This window comes from Sesamum indicum, linkage group LG6 (assembly GCF_000512975.1).
Source record: "Sesamum indicum cultivar Zhongzhi No. 13 linkage group LG6, S_indicum_v1.0, whole genome shotgun sequence".
NCBI classification, from domain to species: Eukaryota; Viridiplantae; Streptophyta; class Magnoliopsida; order Lamiales; family Pedaliaceae; genus Sesamum; species Sesamum indicum.
This window is the reverse complement of record NC_026150.1, coordinates 3,057,130-3,077,500: the sequence shown is the minus strand read 5'-3', so window position 1 is coordinate 3,077,500 and position 20,371 is coordinate 3,057,130. Positions and strand designations below refer to the sequence as shown.

General features: G+C 34.0%; 4 protein-coding genes across 7 annotated transcripts in view; 1 reads left to right on the top strand and 3 right to left on the bottom strand.

Moving 5' to 3' along the window:
* On the bottom strand, positions 2,800 to 5,567 carry LOC105163597 (F-box/kelch-repeat protein At3g24760). The gene has a single exon (XM_011082010.2). The coding sequence runs from the start codon at positions 5,233 to 5,235 to the stop codon at positions 4,075 to 4,077; it is 1,161 nt and encodes a 386-aa protein (XP_011080312.1). The 5' UTR covers positions 5,236 to 5,567; the 3' UTR covers positions 2,800 to 4,074.
* On the bottom strand, positions 6,705 to 8,463 carry LOC105163596. Its single transcript, XM_020695068.1, has 4 exons — positions 8,081 to 8,463; positions 7,489 to 7,973; positions 7,135 to 7,396; positions 6,705 to 7,049 (listed from the first exon to the last, which is right to left on the bottom strand). Exons 2-4 carry the CDS (start codon positions 7,753 to 7,755, stop codon positions 7,030 to 7,032), a joined length of 549 nt encoding a protein of 182 aa, XP_020550727.1. The 5' UTR covers positions 7,756 to 7,973; positions 8,081 to 8,463; the 3' UTR covers positions 6,705 to 7,029.
* On the bottom strand, positions 10,792 to 13,041 carry LOC105163505 (sm-like protein LSM5). Its single transcript, XM_011081872.2, has 4 exons — positions 12,887 to 13,041; positions 12,668 to 12,791; positions 11,414 to 11,486; positions 10,792 to 11,128 (listed from the first exon to the last, which is right to left on the bottom strand). The coding sequence occupies exons 1-4, from the start codon at positions 12,918 to 12,920 to the stop codon at positions 11,096 to 11,098; spliced, it is 264 nt and encodes an 87-aa protein (XP_011080174.1). The 5' UTR covers positions 12,921 to 13,041; the 3' UTR covers positions 10,792 to 11,095.
* Positions 18,249 to 20,371, top strand: part of LOC105163503 — a 4,878-nt gene continuing 2,755 nt past the window's right edge. For 3 of the 4 annotated variants that reach the window (XM_020694570.1, XM_011081871.2, XM_011081869.2), the window contains exons 1-2: positions 18,249 to 18,494; positions 19,326 to 19,581. The gene's annotated coding sequence lies outside the window, so the exon portion shown is untranslated. The remainder of the gene's footprint in view (positions 18,495 to 19,325; positions 19,582 to 20,371) is intronic. The other variant, XM_011081870.2, reaches the window with a different exon arrangement.

Sequence of the window (20,371 nt, the reverse complement as noted above, 5' to 3'; positions counted from 1 at the left end):
CGTTTACATTACTGTTAAGTTAATTGACTCTCACTCTCACTCTTGTGTACTAAAGTTCACCGACCCCACCTATATACCAGACATGTATGTATACCTACGTACGTACGTATGTATGTTTCTTTTAAATTTTAGGGATAATTATACCGATTATTTTCTTACGTTAATTTTATGTAGTTTGAGAATTACACTTAATACTCGTAATGTTGTTTTTAGTTAACAAATATATCTCTATTATTCAAAATTCACTAAGTTCGTTGTTATTAGGGGTAATAAAAAAGAAATTAAAACCGCCCAAATCAAATCGAATTATTTTTTACGAGCTTAAAAAAAATCATCAAAAATCGCACCGCATCATTAAATATATAATTAATTTTTTAAATTATATATATAATAATTTGATAAAATAATTAAATTTTTTAAAAAAATTCATATTCAAATTATATAATCTCAGAATTCATATATTAGTAAAAATCCACATTACAAGACTCAATTTTGTAATTTCTATATTTGGACATTATAGAAAATATTTAATTCTTTAAACTTATTTAATTTTGAGCCCATTTAATTATTACCACAATTTTCCATTTATTTTTCTGTCCTGTTTTTTTTTTCTCCCCCTTACTCCTAAACTTTATTATTATTTGTTACAAAATGTTGGGATGACTTCAGTTTCAATCTCCCTCGTAAGTCGGGACGTGTTTTTAGGACCATACGTATTCTGTATGTACTTCTACTGATTACTTACCATTGAAATACGATCGAAATTCACTACAAAAATGATTAGTTATTACATATACATATATCACATCGATCTCCCTCGTAAGTCGGGACGTGTTTTTAGGACCATACGTATTCTGTATGTACTTCTACTGATTACTTACCATTGAAATACGATCGAAATTCACTACAAAAATGATTAATTATTATATATACATAAATCACTTCGACTTAAAAATTGTAATAAATTAATATTTATTTACCACAATCAAATAAAATCAATGCGATAAGTATTATCTATCATGATTTTAGATAAATTTTGACAACAGTTATTCAATATTCATTATAGTTTTACCTATAATTAAAATACTTAGCTAATAAAAAATATTTTAATCTTGCTTACAAAAATAACGAGTAATAGCCGTTGCGCAGCCGTAATTAATTGATATTCACTATAAATTTGTATTTTTTAACTATGAAAATTAATTTAGCAATAATTTGACTAGAGACTATTCGTTATTATCAATTGGGCTAACAAATATTGATTGAATTATTTATTCTTTTTAAATGAGTTTAAGCAATCGCATGATAGAAAAAAAAAATAATTATGATGGATTAATACATAATTCAAAATAAAAAATAATATATAATAATATTTGATGTGGATAATTTGTTTTATTTATTGTAATTATCTGTTACTGGAATTTAGGTGGCATGTGGACCGCGACAGTCTTCTCCTTTATTGCAATTTTACCTACCTTTAATGAACCTGGACGCACTCGTGGTAGTAATTAGGACCATGTTGTCCTGTATCACATGTAGATTTATCAAAGAATGCGATTTCAATTCAGGCGTTGATACTATTCATGGTATGAAATTTCTCACAAATTAATCCAAACTAATTAAAATTGTCATAAATTTTAGGAGTAAACTGCGAATTTTGATTTAAATATGATAAAAATTGTTATCCTCATAACTTATAGGACTAAAATATATTTTTTTCCTATGAGCATACGACTATTAGGTCTTGTTTATTTTGTGTGATGGGATTAAAGTGGTATAAATTAACGAATGATAATTTGGAATATGTAGTGTTGATAATATAATAGCATTTTCAATTGTGATATTACAAATGAATAAATTACCCCCTTATAGAAAAATAAATAGTGATTTACCTTCCTATATTTTTTAAAATACAACAATTTACCCCTCTATGATTTCTAAAATGAAGCAATTCACCTTTCTATATAAAAAGGTAAATTGCTTTATTTTAAAAAATATAGGGGTAAATTGCTACTTTGTTTATAGGGGGTAATGTGCACATTTTCAATATCACAGGAGGATAAATTGCTATTCACTCTTTTCCGAAAAAATGCAAGCAACCCTATTGTGATATTGCAAATGAGTAAATTATATTTTTCTTTTTCAAATTAGCAATTTTAAAATTTTAAACTTTTTTTATTTATTTAATTTCCCAAACACTCAAAACAAATAAAATAAAATACAAAACAAGAGAAAAAAAATTGTCCCAAGTGGTCTTCCTCAAGGCCCCCACCACCGGAGAATAACAAGGCAAGGAGCTTGTGGTTAGGACGTTGTGTGATCATTTGAGATGGAGCTATTCATATAGTAGTTGTTTTTATAGTTTTTGATGCCTTCACATTGTGATCTTATATTTACTCAAAGTAATGTGTTTCGCAGAGGTGGTAAATGGAGGGGTTAGGTTAGGTTCAATTATAATTTGAATTAATGGGTTGAAAATTAACGATGATATTCATTTTTTTATATTTAATATTTATAAGATTTAAAATTTCAGATAATAATAAAATGGCAATAATTCTAATACAATTTGTAATACAATATAATATGGAAAGCTTGTAAAGTATTAAAAATTTCGTATTTCTCGAAACAGAATATAAGATGAATAGTTGTGCAATCATTTTCTCCATGAGTCTTTCTAAAATTGAATTATGAATTTTCAATTGCAATAATAATACATGTTAATTTATTTTAATGTGAATTACAAATATTGACTATTTTATAAGATTCTTCACTTTCCTTTATTTTGTTCTCATTAATTTAAAAGCTAACAATTTATTAAATAATACAGATTTTTAAACTAATTTCATATCTAAGAACAATAATCACAGAATAAAATATATATAAGGATTAGAGAGTCAGATCCAATAGGATAGAAGCCCACGGCCACAAAGAGGCTGACAACCTTTTTCTCACGGTTACTCACAACAACCAACAATCAGACTACCTTGGTCACACAGACCCACCACTTAGGTATTTCTCAATTCACATAAAACTTGGGAGTATTTCAAAGAATGAGATGAAGAAGAAGACATAGAAGATTTTCAGCCATTAGAAATGGCCAGGGGCCAAGAAAACCTTTTATAGAGGCAAAGCATTAAAGTGGCAGAAGAAAAGAGACGGTGGGTGAAGGATTTTAAGGCCAGAAGGAGAGAGAGAGAGGAAGAAGAAGAGATTTGAGAGGGAAAGGGGACGGTTGAAATGAGGGATTAGGGTTAGGGTTAGGTATTAATAGGACGGGTACCTAAGTTGGGCCATGGATCGGGTGGATGGATCGGACCATGGGCCAAGTGGGGTGGACCGGTTGTGAGAGATCAAAGGCTACCATATAAGGGTCATGGGCCATTATTTTACATCAAAAAGTATCTTAGATATTTGAGTAGAGGAGAACTGCTAAAGAATTTAATAAGTCTTCTAGAGAGCTATGGCTTCTTGAGTAAGTTCATGTTCAAGAACCTTCCACCAAATAGTACAAATAGGTGGACAAATAGTACAAATAGGTGGATGGATGATGGAAAAGGTGTAAAGAGAAAAACTAAGCAATACACTAGTAACTATCTTTCTACAGCACTCCAAGTCTTGATGGTCTTCTTGCCCCTCTTTTGCTCGTCAGGCCAACATCTTCCAATCTCACCTTATTCTCCAATTCCAAATTACTCAAACTTAACATCATTTCAATCACCAATCACTCTTCTAGAATATCATACTAACAATAGTATTGAACGAGGTAATAATTCTTGTGCCTAAAAATTGTTCTCCTGTCGTAAAGATGGCTGCATTTTCTGTTAAAACTACGCAGAATCTTTCATTCTAGAATGTTGTATATTTCCAAGTTTGAGCAGGAATTATTACATCAAGAATCTTCATATATTTCCTGACAAAACCCTTGACCCTGAAAGAGAATTGAACTATTTCCATTCCAGCTTGGATTTACATGGACAACTTCAGAAATAAGGTAGAAAGTTCCACGTCGCAACAGGAATTTCAGTTACTTCTGAGAAGAAAATTCAAGAAAGGAAGCAAAAGATTTGAATGAAATCAGTCACTTCCACTTCCAAGAATGTCCAGTATAGAAACATTGGAGCAGAAGCTGATAACTTCCTCGAATTCATTTCTAGCTTCTGGCAAACTGGGAACTCTTCTCCAGATGCATTTCCCTGATTTACTGAACTCACAAACACATACAGGGCAATCCCAGGGACGTTCTTCTTTGAACACATAGATGAAATTGCCCGAACCCATGCATTTCAAGCTTGTAAATTTCAGATTATCATCACTGTCAATGAACATGGAGAGAAGAACAGGAGGCATGATCCCAATCTCACTGAATTCCAGTGTTTTCTCATCAATCCTCCATAAATTGAATTCCAGGTCGCCGTTAATGCTGCATAGTCCAGCTAAAACTAGCATATCCTGACAGGAAATTAAGTATGAAAACAACGTCCCTGGAGGCCTGAGCGTCTGAACGTTGCTCCAGAAACGTTTTTCCAAGTCGAAAGATGCAATAAAACTTGAACAAATACTTAGAACGTAGAATTTTCCTCTGAACAGAGCTGAGCATAACAGTTTGGACGAGTTTCCAGGCCTGAAAATTTCTGGCAGAGGGGAACAGAGTTCCCAGGAATCATGGTGAGGATTGTAAATCTCCACAGCCAAACAGCCCACTACATCTGCCAGGGCGTCAACCGACTTGATGCCTCCAACAACAACAAACCTGGCTGGTTTTGAGCAGTGTGGGACGATGTATGCACCAATCAGGGAACTGCTCCTGGAAAATATGGGAGTGCTAGTTTGGCGCCACAAGCCGTTGAAACCTGGTTTGAAACTGAATTTTCCAGGGCAGGTGGAGAAGAAGAAGCCATTGGAGGCAGCTAACGAGTCCTTGGACAGAAGGGTTATCATAGGGAGTTTGATCCAAGAATCAGATTCAGGGTCGAATGCGAATGCTTGATTCCTGCTCAGAAAACTCTTATTTTGCCCGCAGAGGAAGAACCAGGGCGGTCTCCTGGAATCTGATGCCCGGGTTTTGAACGAATTGGAGTTAATGATAGAATTCCAGAGTTTGCAGACAGCTGAGGCCTGGATAACGGAGGGAATGGGGAGACGAGCAAGAATTAGTTCTGTCAGGTCTGGTCCCAGGAAATCCATGTTGGAAACTGTTTTCTGAGATTGAGAGGAATGGGGATCAGATCCGTCCATGCCGAGGTTTCAAAGTAGAAAATAGGCAGGAAAAACACTAGGAATGGAATGTGTGTTTGGATCATAAAATAGATGGAAAAGGGAATAAAAAACAAAACAGGCGGAGAAATAGAGAGGAAAATACAGTTGAGGGGCATGAAGAAGAACAAAAGAAGGTTCATTGATTGGTACGTCGATGACTCTGTCTCATTCCTACGTTGTTGAGTTCGCATGCGGAGAGGAAAAATTGAAGATTCTTGATTTGAGTAGGGAGGCGGAATGGAAAAGTAATAAATACATGTTTCCATGTGTAAATTTGATTATTATTCTTATGATATTTACTGTATTAGACAAATATTTAATTCAAACTTAGGATTACTTCCGATTAGGCCCCTCCAGAAATACAGTATTACACTTTATTTTAGAAAAAAAATCAAAATTATAGTTGCATCCCCTTAAAATATCCTTTGTTTACAATTATACCCTTTTCGTTAGGATTACAACAAAAAATGCTAACGTGGGGAATTTTTTTTTTTTTAATTTTACTCTTATTTAGCATTTTGTGTACATTATTATTAATATAACTAAAATTGAATTCATAAACGATTACCTCTAAACGGCAGGAGTATAGTTATAAATAGGGAATTTTTTAAAAGGTGTGGAATTGTAATTTCAGAAGTTCTTATCAGAGAAAGTATAATTTCATATTTGTAATTAACCCTTCAAAGAGAAAGTATAATTTCATATTTGTAATTAACCCTTCAAATTTACGATGAAATGAATCTTGAAATCCTACTTTTGAAATAGATAGTTTTGTTTTTTATCATGTCAAGAACTATTTCTCAATCTACATTGATCGTAATTCAGAATAATTGATTTCTTGATATATCTCTGAACTCTGAATAATTTACACATGTTTTGTGATGGAAGTTGTTTCATTGTTGATAATCACTGTTTTATTGAAACTGCGGTTGCAGATAAGGAAAAATGTGTAATTTTATTCTTGAAATTAGCTGAAATTGTTATAAATGGAGAAAGATGATCTTCACAAACCTTATGAACTATGCTCTTCCTGTAAGTGCAAAAATAACCCAAACAAAGCCTTTTTTCTGGATACGTTACTTTCCCTAGCTACTGAATGCTCTGATCTTCCCATTTGGGACCACGAATACAGAAAGAACTGAAATTACTGATACGTGAATGGAAAATTCAAGTCTAAATCAGATTTGGTCGTATTTGAATTAATGTAATACACTTGTTATGTGATTGGTTCAGTCCAAGTGGTTTTTTGGACAATCCAAGTTTTGTTATGCCTATCCATCGTTTTTCAATATTAGCCCTAACCATAAACTGAAAATCCAACTCTAAAGTTCCACAGTGCTGTATCACAAACCTGAGTGAATGAATTTCATTAATTGGTTAAATATGTTTACTCAGAGGTACCAGAATTTGATTCAGTCAGATTAGAGAATTAAAAGCTCAGCCACCAGATTTTATAAGTGAGAAAAGGGACTATCATTGCAGGAAATGAGCATCAACTGTCACTTTTTTGCAGGAAACAACAGCAAGATTTCATGAACTTGTGGTTGTCGATCGAAACCTCGTTACTCAAGAGATAGCAGCAAATTAGAACATCTCCAGATCTTGAAATATGTTAAGACATTGATTTCCATGTGGGCTACAACAGATACAGTTCAGACAACAAAAGTTCACTTCATTTCCCTGATTTGTAGCCCATAAGATCACATTTGGAGCATACGTAGCTGATTCAGCCATGCGATACTACCACTAAGGAACTGTTCTTGTTACTGATCTTCACAACTCCAGCACAACAACTGTCGGAAACCAAAACCAAACATTAGAAAACAGCTTCAAACATGTAGATAAGTTGACCAGTGCTTTTCTGTAGAGAAGCCTTACATTCAGAATCCGTGGTGATCCAATTTCCTGTCCTGGCAACGCACTGATCTCTAACATGTAACGGAGTAGTGTTTACTGATTCGGCATTCAAAATTTGGTCGTGTTTCATCGAAGAAGCCATGGCAGAAATGGCAGAATAGACAGAGGAAGTGGTGGAGCAGCTGTCCGCGTCCCATCTAAAACTGATTTTGGGCGAGTCGTTGCTGAGCTGATCATCATCTGGTACTGCCTTCAAAGCTGATCTATTCCTAAAATGCAAGACCTGGAGAACATATAATTGTTCTGCTCAGTACATCAAGATTCAAAAGGTTGGACTAGGTCGAATGTGAGTGTAAAAACTTGTTCAGTTTGTACCTTCCGACCGATGAACTTTCCACCTCTCTCACCCTTGGTAGCTGCAGCCCATTTCAATAGTTCTTTCATCCTGGAAATGGTTTTCATCTTGTCACCCTTTGTCTTTTCTTTCTTGTCTGCATCGTGGCACTGGTCCTTGTTATTAGCTGATGATGTCTGAGCCGTATCAGTAATAGGCAAGACTTTATTTCCAACATGAGTGGCAGAATCAGCCTTTTGAGCAACTCCTACTACTCCTCTAGCGACATCTTCTTTTTTCATCTTCATGGAAAGGACAGAATGCTGCCTTGTCTGAGAACTCCCAAGCCTCTTCAAGTTGAGCGTGTGATAGAAGCAAGCCCTGGAGACGTCTTTCCTCCGTATGAAATAAAAGAGATTGAAGTTCTCGCAGTTGAGTTTGCTCCGTTCAACTCTCTTACAACGCCTACTCCGCCTAATCCCACAATCACTGAAAACTACTATATTGTTCGACTTAACCTTTTGATCTGAAAAAGAAAGCAAGAAACAAAGAAAAACTCAGTACTCCAACGATGCAAAAACGATCAATCATCTTAAGCATTACAGAACGTGAAAACGTCGTAACTTATCTCACCTTTGTGATCAACTTGTCCCTTGCTGCCCTGACTAGAACTCGCCAGTCGTGGAGGTTGGTGTGTTGTATTGAAGAGCCATTGAAGGATCTGTTATATATAACAAAGTGGTAAGAAACAACATGAAAGAATCCTTAAAAATTTCCATGTGAACATGGTGCACCCATTAGTTTGATGCAAGAAATTGCCAAGCTAGCTCACCTGCATGTTAGGTTCGATATTTTTTAATCAACTCAAAGTATAGATAGTGAAGAGAATATGTGAGACAATTTGTTTGGTCAAATGGACAGCACACAAGAAATCTATCTGTGCTGTCTGTACATCCCAAAGATTCTCTCCTTTTGTCTCTTTCCTTACAAGAACTAAGGACTATGTGAATATGAACATCAAGAAACAAGACTGAGGACTTGAGCTTAATGTAAGAAGTGAGACAACTAGGCAATGAGTGGGGGCTGGCTGGCTTGTGATTCTGAGGGCAGAGAGGAATTGTTTTATAAGCTGATCATATGGGCTGCAGTAATCATATGTTTAAGATAGAATTAAGAATTAATTATGGGTTTAAGTTATAATTATGGAATAATTGAGTTTGAGCCCTTGTGGCAGTTCACTTCACCACACAAGTGTAGGGCTGGTATTGGGAAACCTGAAGTGGTCCTTACTGCATTTAGCTATCTTTTGGGGGGGCTTTCTTGCAGTTCCAAGATTTTGTTCTACTTTAGTTTCTTTTTTTTGTAATAAATTATGTATAAAAATTGGTGGTGAACATGTGGACTATCATGGACCAATTTTTAGGTAAACATTTACCAAATCAGGGAGTGTGATTGTAAAGATCTTGAGAGAAAACTAAGTATTGACGATCAATGTAGCTAGCTGAGTCTTTTGCATAACAACGCAACAACATCGGCTTCATCCTCCTGAACGTGTCTGGTTAAATTTATTTGAAAAAAAATTATAAACTCATACATTTTATAAGATATTTTTAACAAACATTTTAAAGTATCAAAATAAAATAAAATTATGAAGGATACAAAAGAGTTACATAATATTTCCAACTGAACCTCTTAAATGAGGGAGAGAAAGTCCTAAGATTCCTGAATTTAGTCTGTGGAGGGCTGTGTCTGTGCTTCCCTTTCTCCGTATTCTTTTTGTCTTTTTGGAGTCATTACAGGAAACCTGCCGTTGTTCTGATTTCAAACAGTGTCGGTTTGGTGGAGGGGAAAAGGGCTGACAAAATATTATGTGATGGACAAATTAGGACATGAATTTGTCATCTGGAAACAAGTGAAACCTTTGGAGTCAGGCAGACTGAACCATTATCCACCCCGGACCATGTCTGTGTGTGCGTTCGGAATCAGGATTACATGCGTAGTTAGGTACTTAGATTAAACATATGTAGCCGCTTCATGTTTGTGCATGTGCCCGACTGGAAAGGTTCAAGAAACTTTCGACATGGGAAATGATCAGCATATTTAAATTGTACGTAGTATATTCGAATTCTGACCATTAGACTACAGAAAAATAGTGTAAGAAAACCCAGAAAGTATTTTTGTATTTAACAACTTATAGAAATTATATTTGGTTCTCTCATGAATTTCAAATTCTATCAACAGAACGGCGTGTCAGTTTGGCTTCCGCGAAGTAGGGCCATGGTACTGACTTGTCCTTCAATTGGAGCTCTCAGTTTATCTTGAAAGCAACATTCAGGAAGCTGTGTTCCATGAATCAAGTGTTTCTCTCGAATGCAAGAACAGATTTGTGGTTGAATGAGAGGTTATTCTCCGGAAAACAAGGGGAATAAAACATGAATGAAATTATTCTAACATGTTGGGAGTATTTAATGTGCAATGCAACCTGTTTCTCTGCCTAGTGGATGGATTCCGCTCCACGTTCTTCCTCTATTCCATACAAAAACAATGAGTGCATGTGGTTTCCTCTGTCCTGCCTTTCCTTCTCACACGCTCTATTTTGTGATCTCACTCTGCCTTTGTCGGTGTCATTAATGTTAAATTTATGTGAATACTATAATTGAATCGTTCATGGGAGCAGAAAAACGAGTTGGGTCATCTTAGGACGGTAGAGGAAGGAAGGGGAAGGTTCGGGGTTCTGCCTCAGATGAATGATAGGTTAACCCTAGAGAAGAAAAAATTACTCTTTTGAGTATGTGTGGAAATTTGAATGAATCAAAACTGGAGCATAATCAATAAAGAATTGGCGACGGTTCGTCCATTTACAGAATGTTCGTTTGTTTAAAAGAGGAGAGTAGGAACGACATACACTAGACTTTAATTTGCTATAACATGCTCAAAGAGGACATAAGACAGACATAAGTCAGAGTTTCCATGTGAAAAATAATTCCCACCTGCCAAAAAATCAGAATGTGCGAGTAATTGCAAGTAGAATGTATTTACCAGTAAAACACGACTAGATTCTAACTCCCATCCCTCACTCTTCAACGATGATGCAAGCAAATCTAGTGTACTGATGGATTATTTCTCAAGAAATATGTTGGACAGACAACAGTTGCAGTTTTAGGTAACGACATAGGTGTTAAAGGGCATAGTGTATCTTAGCATTTGTCTCTGTTTTTTTGGCCCCCTATAATAGCAGACAATTTAAACGAGTCCACTGAATTACTACTGGATGGCCTTTATTGCGTGAAGTATAAGGCATTCATTATGGTTACTGGAATGGCCTTTGACTAGAACACATGAAGTATGTCAAATGCCCTCATATTTTCACATGTATATCTATGAAGAATTGTGAGCTTCTTACAGGCATTAGAGTCAACATTGTCAATTTCAGCAGCAAAGGGAGACTGATGACTATTGTTAACTGTGCTGTAAACCAATTTCAATAACCATCAAAAGGAACTTCGTGAAAAATACTTTGTAAGACGGAAGATTGATGTCGTCATTTTGATTAACATTGACAGAAAATCACAAGCATTATGGGCTAGAGTAATAAAATCTAGCCTTCATGATGGTTAGAATCCACACAAATCATGAAAAGCCACCTTTTCATTCCGGATCTGGGGAGCCTCCAGGCACCAGCTGCATCACACAAAAAGCATGTTGGATATCAAAAACAAGGTTGAGTGCAAGGTTTTTCAGCAATAAAGCTCCACTATTTGCTTAAAGTCCAGCTCATCATTTTTAGTCGTTCTTTCAGTGCAAAAATGTGGCCAAAGTATTCAGGTTCTAAACAAGTTCAATAAGAATAGAATCTTGGAGAGTGAGAAAGCTACTTAGCACAGGTTTATATAGAACTAGAGCTCCTAAATCGCAAAAAGTGCTGCCTTAATAACCCCAGAAAGCCAATATGTATCATATACTTACAATGGCAATGTTGTTCCCGTTGAGCAAAATCTGGTCAAGTTTCGTAATCCGTCGCCCTTCTGAAGTAATTTCACTGCAAAATGCCAAAAGGCAATAAAGATTTTAGTCAGGAGAATGACACAGTCCACATATTATTGGAGGAATATAAACTTATCAGCAATAAAATCAACAAAAAGATCATCAGTGAGAATTCTAACGACCATGACATTTAGCACGGCAATATAACAGACCATACAAACCCCTTCTTAGAAAAAACCCAACAAAAAGCAAAAAAGAGGAATGAAAACAAAACATAGCTAAACCTGCTCGGAAAGCTGTCTTTGGACAAATGTTTGTATAAGATGCTCATACTAAGGCATCCGCATCAATTTAGCTACATGGGACCAGGAATATCATCCAAAGCTTAGAGGTTATAACAAATATCATCCACAAGAACAACTTAAACCTAACTACAATAACATCCATGAAAAAGAATTTAAAAAATAAATCCGAAGACAGATCTATTCCATAATGGCAAGAAAATAACCTATATACCACATTCGTCTGTTACGGATATATTTGGCCATAAATGGTCTGATAACTCATCTAAGACTGACATATCTGTGGGAAAGAAAACAGTATACTCATAAAAGCACATATTGGGATGGAGACAAACTACGCTCAGTCACTTCCAAACTTCGTCACACCACCATACCAATATTCAGTATAGCCCCACTATCGGGACCATCGCTATCACCGCTACTCGACGCTCATGCTGACATAAAGGTAACCGTTGCTATGCAAGTATACAGTCCAAGACATACACACACGAATAAGATCGCTACCAAGTCTGAGGAAGGACAAGCAAGCATCAGCAGTCGGCAATAGGAGGTGACAGTAACCTAAGATAACGCCATAAAACTTCTTTTAGTTAGTCAGCGCTCAAGTTACTAATTCCTATGCCATTGCAACAATAATTTCTTCTTCCCATCGCAAATATCACAAATATCAATCCGTCTACTAACCCTTATTGCAAAGTATCAACCAGAAAATCAAAACGATGCACTCAACTTATAAGCACTGTACGAATTCTTCTCAACAAAAGAAATTAAACAAAAACCTACAGTACAAAATGAAACTAACAAAGAAACCCACAAAATCAAGAAACCAATAACCAACCAAACAGAAATACAGTAGAAGAACAAGTACACACACACTCATAACAAACACAAACACACATCGAAAATGTGTAACAATTGGGGTGAATGTACTGACTATTCAGTGACGTCTTCGAGCACCATGTTGACGTAAACATCGAAGCCCCTAAGAGTGCCCACCAGTTCCTTGTCTCCTTTCATTATCACCCATATTTTCGACCCGATGCACCTATCAATTAGCTCTGAATTTCCAGAATCCAAATGAAGCTTCAGTTTCAGCTCAACAAAACCAACCTGAATCGAATTACAATACACTCAAGCAGAGTAAAAGGGGAACCTGATGGGAGGAGCTGCGAGGGATTATTTGCCATCTTGATTTCTCTTCGAGCAGAGCTAATTTGTCTTCTAGGGTTTTTCTTTCACAATTTCCCTCTTCAACTTCCTCTCTGCTAAACTCCTACCTCTCACAGTCAGTTAAATGCTTGCGTGCTAGTAATTCATCAAAAACTGTTAATAATAATCAAGTGGGCTTAAGGTATTGGGCTAAAATTAATGCAACTTTCGGCAGCCCAAAGAGCCCATACCGTCTTTTTCTATTAAATCCAATTTTGCCTTATTTTGATACAGATACGAACACGATACGAAAAACCTCAAACACTTAAAGTACCAGTCAATTAAAAGAAAAATATTTTAGTTAGACTCAAAAACATTTAACGAGTCAATTTAACTGAAAAAACTCATCATGGATAAATTTGTTGTGGCTGCTGTGTGATTTGTGTTGATAATCATATCTCCAAATAACTTCAAATATAAAATATCATTACATACTTTATCAGAATTGCATATAGTAAGGAAATGACAGGAAAAAAAAATTACTATTGACTATGATTTTAATAGTTATGGACTACAACTCATGACAAATAATTTTATTGACCATATTTAAATAAATCGATGCAAAAACATAGATTTTCCACCAAGAAAATGTTATTTGCTATGGCTCTTAGCCATGGTAAAAATATTTGCCATGGCGAAAATTTTGACCACCCTCACAAATACCTCGGTCAACAACCGTTGCATGGTCATGGTCAATGATTATTTAGTACTGTTACTTTGTTTTTTTAACCATGTCAATTAGCCATGGCTAAATATTGAATTTTTTGTAGTGGAAATAAACTTAGAAAATTAGAAAAGTTGACCCGATTGAAAGTCATGAGGCTTGTCATTGTTCTAAAGCCATGATTTGCGTGCATGTTTTAACGGTTGATCATAATTTCAAAATAAAACGCCATTAGCTTTCAGTTATGTCTCATCCCATGTACACAAGCACGAGGAGACTAGTAACTAATCATTCGCCCTCTTGCCAAAACACTAAAATACTTGTAAGAGTATAAAATATTTTTCAACTTCTTCCATCACAAATCACCTCAAATGACCTTTTTATATAGATAGGAAAATATGACTGATATGTGGAATAATGATCCTATTAAAACATATCATAAATTGAGGAAAAATGTGATTAAAAACAAACCAGAAATCATCATAAGTGGAGTCATAAAATGAATATTAAAAATTCAATGATCATATAATTAATGAATACTATAATAAATTGGCATTAAAATAAGGTTATTCGTGAAAATCATAAAATAATTAATTGTTAAAAATAATATATATATATAACTTATTCCCAACAAAATTAACCTGAAATGTAATTTATGTTACAAGAATTTGTCCACCTATTACAAGAAAGATGGGATATCAGTCTTGTCCGCCGTAAAAGCTAAAAATGTAGTTGAGTCTTCATTTTTCTTTGAAGTTGGTTCTCTTTTTAAATGATCTCTTCATAAACTATTTATAGTAAGTTTTTTTGAAATTGACCATTTTTCTAAGACCTCATTTGTCATTACTATATTTGGCAATTTTTTCGATGATGATTGAGCAATGTGATTTGCGATTTGATTAATATTTTATTATGCAAGTTATAGTTCGTTCTTGCTTCATTATAAGCCTTACGGATTTATCTTGAAAAAATGTCTTGTCAGGGAGACGAGGTCTTGAAGGTTATAAGCTATTCAAGCTTTTCGTCTGCAACCAACATGAAAAGCTTACTTATATCATTTGTCCCCTAGACGAGGGGCTTAAGAAGGGGACATGGCTTTGCTCCTACAGACGATACCAAATGATGCTGGTTGCAACTTGATCAGTGTCCCGTTGCGCGAGGTATTGTCCACTTTGACTTAGTATGCGCATCACAGATTTATCTTGAAAAGGATCTTATATGGAGAGGGGGTCTTGAAGCTTACAAGTAACTCGAGCTCCTCGTCTGAAACTAATGTGGAACGCTTGCTTATATCACACTTTTTTACTTAAACGATCCCACATGTTCTTAATTCCAACTTTTTTCATTAGGGTGTTCGCAAAAACTTAAATAAGTGTTTTTAAAAACAATTATGAAACACTTCCATATCAATTTTATCACTACTACTTGCAAACACTCTCAAATTTTGTATTTTAATATTATTTATCTATTTTTTTAACTAAACACTTTTGTAAAAATATAAACGACGATGATAATCAATCTCAGAGAATCTAGACATATAAGTAGTTGTATACAAGGGATAGCAAGAAACGGGTTTTTTTTTTACCCACGCACACACATGGCCATTGATTTTGAATCCAATATATTCACAATAAAATATTGAGCCCCAAATCATTAGATTGTCCCCAAAGACGGATAGCAAGAAGCGATCGAGGGATAAAATGGTAAAGTGATGTACTTTATATAAAAGTCCAGATTCTATTCCCACTTTTACCCTTTTCTTCTGTTGTTTCTTTGCCAAACTAGGCCCAGTCAAAAGAATAAAAGGACTGGTTAGGGGGTGTTTGGTTCAGCATTTGGAACTCTTGGGGTTGAATGTGGAATATTGAGCTCCAGTAGGTTAGGTGTATTTAGCAACTTTGACTAAATTAGCTAGATTAAGTTAGTGGAATTCCCTTTTATGCTTCTATTGGGTTTACATGCTGAGTAATGATTGGTCCAAGCACAATAAATCTATTTGCCAAATTTTGTATTTTTTGTAAGAGCAATTGAATTTTCTGAAAGGCTAGAAACATACCACAATGTATTTGTGGAATATTCGAAAAACGTGTATAACAGATACTAACGTCTTATATTGGTTGTAGATAAAATATTTAAATAATTTATAAGTTTCAAGTATTCATCTTTTTAGTGAGATATCTTTTCATGATAGAATTATGAGGTTCATATGAAGTTAGAACGGACAATAATTCACGCAATTGAACATTGATTGAGTTGCAAACTGCATTATTTGGCATTGTATGTGGGAAAGAGGTCACGTGTTTGTCCCAAAACCCTTAGTTTGGGGCTGCAGATATAGGTAAGCTTTCCACATTGATTCTAGACGAGATATTTGAGTGGCTTATAAGCCTGAAATTTTCATTTTCTTAGCGAGGCATCTTTTCAGGGGAAAAAAGAAACGTGAAGCTTACAGGAAAGCAAAACAAACAATACCGCATGCTGCAAGGCATCAATCGAATCACAAGATGCATCAATGTAGAAATATGAAAATTTGAAATTGATTGGTTGATAGAGACTAGGGCTAAAATGACTTGGGATTCTATTTAGAAATAATTTTAGGTAATTTACAACTATCTTCTTTAAGGTTTGGTATAACTATAAATGCCCCTTCATTATTTAAAAAATTACAAATACCTTTGTTAAATTAAAAATAATTGTGTAACCCCTAAATGATGAAGTAAACATCACTATTTTACCCTTATTGAATTTTTTTAAAAAATAAAAAAAGTATTTGAAAAATATAAAAAAAAATTGAGGGTAGATAAAATAAATAATCCAAAGGGAATATTAATTCATAAAAATATTTAGAAAATTATAAAATATATATAAAATTATCATTTCAAAAGGGCATTTTGATCAGTTCACCACTAAAATTGGATGAAAATCTAAAACGAAATGGGTTCGTTATTAGATGGATATTAAAATAATAAAGGTATTTATTACTTTTCAAACATAAAAAAAAATATTTATAATTATACCAAATTTCAGAAAAGATGGTTGAAATTATGCCAAAAACAATCATATATTTAAAGAATATGTTATTATGGATTTAAATTCCTAACTCAAACTCTACCAATTCAAATATAATATTATTTTTCTAAACATATTTAGCGTGTATTTGGATGAATATTACTTTTATAATAAATTATATTAGCACCACTTAATATTAGATCTAATTTCATATACACCTCTTATCATTTATATTACTAGCAATGGTGACACGTAATTTCCGCACATATATATTTATTGAATGTAATATAACAATTATTTATTTATTTTTTTAAATTAATAAAAAATTGATGCTTCAAATTAATTGATATTATAGTTGTGAAGACGTATACCTCCTGTAAGAAATTACATCGACGCCCCATTTGGGGTGTGCTTGTAATTTTGTTAAACTTAATATCAGTTATATATATATATACTTTTATTTTTATTCATATTAATTACATATGATTATTTAAAGACTCTAAAATCAACTTATGTAGTTACGAATTTATAATTTATTTTCAAATAAAATTTAGGTAAAACCCAAAAACAATTTAATCCTAACTTTTCCTTGCTGTTCAAATATCCCAGCTACCAAACACGCCCCAAACCCCTCCTCAGACCCATTTCTTGTCCACGTTGGCGGCTTGCAGAGCGTACACGTAGCACATAAGCTAGACTTGTCGTCACACGGCCGGTTCACGTTAGAATATAACGCTGCAATAATTTCATTTTCCCCCCACTTGCGTTATAAAATAAACGGTAAATCTTAATGTCACTGCAGTAAAATTTTCGAGCCCGGAAAATTAGTTTAAATATAACAAAACTAGTTCGACAACTGTTTAAGATAAAATAAAGACCATATAATTATTATCCTTTTTAATAAGGTTAAATAATTTTTTTTTCGACCAACTTTTCTTATAAGAGCAAAAATATATATTCTTATGTATTTTTGTATGTAAAGATGTATAAGGGTAGTTCAATTAAAAAAAAAATATTGGAGCTACAACATGTTAAAAATAAGTCAATCGAGAGTAAATATTACAATTTGTTTGTTTATATCAATAATTTCAGTGGGTACACTTAAGAATCTATTTAGTAGATAGAAATAAACGTTAAGAGTACTAAATATAATTTCTCAAATTACAAGAAATATACGTATAATTATACAAAATATCATTGGATGGCCTATAATTATCCCTTTTAATAATACAATTTGATTATCAACACTCAATGTACATCAATTATCAACATTAGACATGTATAATTAATTATAACCATTAATAGAATAGATCAATAATTATTAATAATACAAACTAATATTCATAATTTAGTGGAATTTGAATTCATGAATGCTTAGCTATTTAAAAAGTTTATAAGAACATTAAAAAAAATGATACAATATGAAATTAAAAATAAGAATAAAGTGGAATTAAATTAAAGCAGTAATAAATTTACCCTAAAGAAGAAAAAAAAAACAAAAAGAAAAGGAAGCATAGATTCTTGTCTGTCTCTATTTTGCATCGTATAGATACGTATTTTATCTGTATTTTTGGTGGGGCATAAATACATATACTTTTCAGACATCCGTGCAAAGCCTCAAAACTCAAAATTTACAGTTTAAATAGGAATTTTGATAGTATTTTTTGTATTCTTTATCGTCTGGTTTCTCTGTACCTGTATTTAGATTATATATTATACATCAGAAAACCTCATACGAAACCTTTTTCCATCCCACTTTCATCGGACGCTATCGCGTGAATTCCACCCAAAAGAATTTTATCTTCACTTGTGTATATTAAATCCTCACCCCAATTCAATCGGAGGGTAATCGCTAGACCGTCACTAATTTATGCCAACCGTAATTCCGAACCTTCAATTTATTGATTGCTTTAATCTGGGACATTGTTTGATTGGGTTTGCTTTAATTTGATGTTTTTCGCTTTAGATTGTCGTTGATCCTTGTGGCGATAATTAACGTGTTTATGGACATGTTGTGGGATTTTGTTTGTTGATTTTTTGATGTGTTGATGAAGTTATGATCTTTCTGATTTTTGGAGTTTGACAGGTTTTTAAAGAAGAGGATCAGGAGAGGGATTTTGTTTTTTTTTTTTAAATAATTGCAAGGAATTTTGGGTTCTGGATTTAAAAAGGGTATATTGTTTTGGCATATTAAGTTTTATAAATTGGTAGCAAAAAGTTTTAGGTTGCAGTTTTTTGTTCTTTTGGTTTTGATCTCTAAGTTTGTCTTTTAAGTGCAAACAAGATGGGGCTATTTGAAATTTGTTCTTGATTTGATTTCAAGATTTGATGAGAATTAGGAAATTGTGGTAGGGGGATACTTTATGATTTTAAGGCAATAAAGTGTCGTGTGGATTGTCTTTTCTTTGTTATATGTTGAGATGAGATATATCAACCCACTTGAGATTCTGAGTCTCCGAGTCAATTGCCGATCCCAAATGATTGTAGCAAATTTTGGAATTTGGTTTGTGCTTTATGTAGGTTTCTGTGGTGATACTCATGTAGTGATTACTTTTGTCGCTGATTTTCAATTTTCTTGTCTTTAGGATTTTTTTTCTGGTTTGTCTTTCCTGTTTTGTGAATGGATTATGTGTAATTCTGTCTATTTGCTGTTGAAGTAAAGATGTTTGTTATGCAAATGACCATTTTCTGTTCGGCAATACTACTGCAGGTTGGGATTCATTGGTGATTGTGGCAAGATAGTCAATAATTCTTTATTTGAAGCCTTATTACTCCAAGATTTTAGGACTGTTCTGAATTGTGTTTAGTAAATGCTCGTGACGCGTTGCCATCAGATATGCTATAAAGTCAACTAAAGATACTGTGTCATTCATTTTGCTAAATCCAGTCTGTTATAAGACTCTGATCCTGCCTTTATAAGATTCTGAAGCTGCAAGTAAAAGACAAAACATCACTCCCTTTTAGTGGTAAGCAAAAATGAAATGGCTAGTAGCATTGTGTGCTTAAAGGTTATGTTATTGTTACCTTTACTACAATCTGATTGTCTGTGATTTTTGTGCATGTCCTTGATATTGTCTTCAGATTAAGTTAACTTACTTTCTTCATTGATGTCTAACCCTCCTTCTTGCAATTTTGTATCTGCTCAATATGGTTTCTGTTTTAAAATATGGATCTTCGTGTTGTTGGTTGCCTGGGGGGGATATGGGATGGAGTGCATTAAGCAGTCCCACATTTTTGCCTCTAGGAAATTAGAAACGGATTGTTTTGGGAGATGGCTACTAGTTTCTGGTTCCCTGAGAGTTGTGGTAAGTTACTTCATGTCTTCTGTCGGATATCAAGGTAAATCCATCAACAAGTAGGGTCTTTTAATTGCTTCTGAGCGAGGGGATGATGGAGAAACACAGTCGAAATGTGTCACCAGGCAATAACTTTGGCGAACTGTAAATATATATGTTCTTTTCTTTAGCATGCTGGAGGATTGTCTTAGGGGTACAATCAGCAATAGGAAGGAACATTGGACAGCCTTTGTTCAGATATGGGCACTTGCCACTATTCAGATGCTATTGTAGTTTTAACATCTGATTCTTAATTTTAAGGTGAGTTATGAAGCGATTTTTTCTTAGGTGCTCTTTCAGGTTGTACCATGGTGACAAACAGAACTTCGGGTTTGTTCGTTTTGCTTCATTCAATATGTCTTAAAAGTATTCTGATCTCCTAGCTTTTTGATGTTTGGCTTCATGAATCTTTGATGGTTCC

Excerpts from the sequence above, each read along its gene's own strand:
- LOC105163505 (XM_011081872.2), bottom strand. The coding sequence starts at position 12,920 with ATGGCAAATAATCCCTCGCAGCTCCTCCCATCAG. Across the intron at positions 11,487-12,667 it reads CTCGAAGACGTCACTGAATA|TGAAATTACTTCAGAAGGGC; the intron begins GTCAGTACATTC and ends GGCATTTTGCAG. Across the intron at positions 11,129-11,413 it reads ACGGGAACAACATTGCCATT|CTGGTGCCTGGAGGCTCCCC; the intron begins GTAAGTATATGA and ends TGTGTGATGCAG.
- LOC105163597 (XM_011082010.2), bottom strand. The coding sequence starts at position 5,235 with ATGGACGGATCTGATCCCCATTCCTCTCAATCTCAGAAAACAGTTTCC.
- LOC105163596 (XM_020695068.1), bottom strand. The coding sequence starts at position 7,755 with ATGAAGATGAAAAAAGAAGATGTCGCTAGAGGAGTAGTAGGAGTTGCT. Across the intron at positions 7,397-7,488 it reads GAAAGTTCATCGGTCGGAAG|GTCTTGCATTTTAGGAATAG; the intron begins GTACAAACTGAA and ends TATGTTCTCCAG. Across the intron at positions 7,050-7,134 it reads GATCACCACGGATTCTGAAT|TTGTTGTGCTGGAGTTGTGA; the intron begins GTAAGGCTTCTC and ends GGTTTCCGACAG.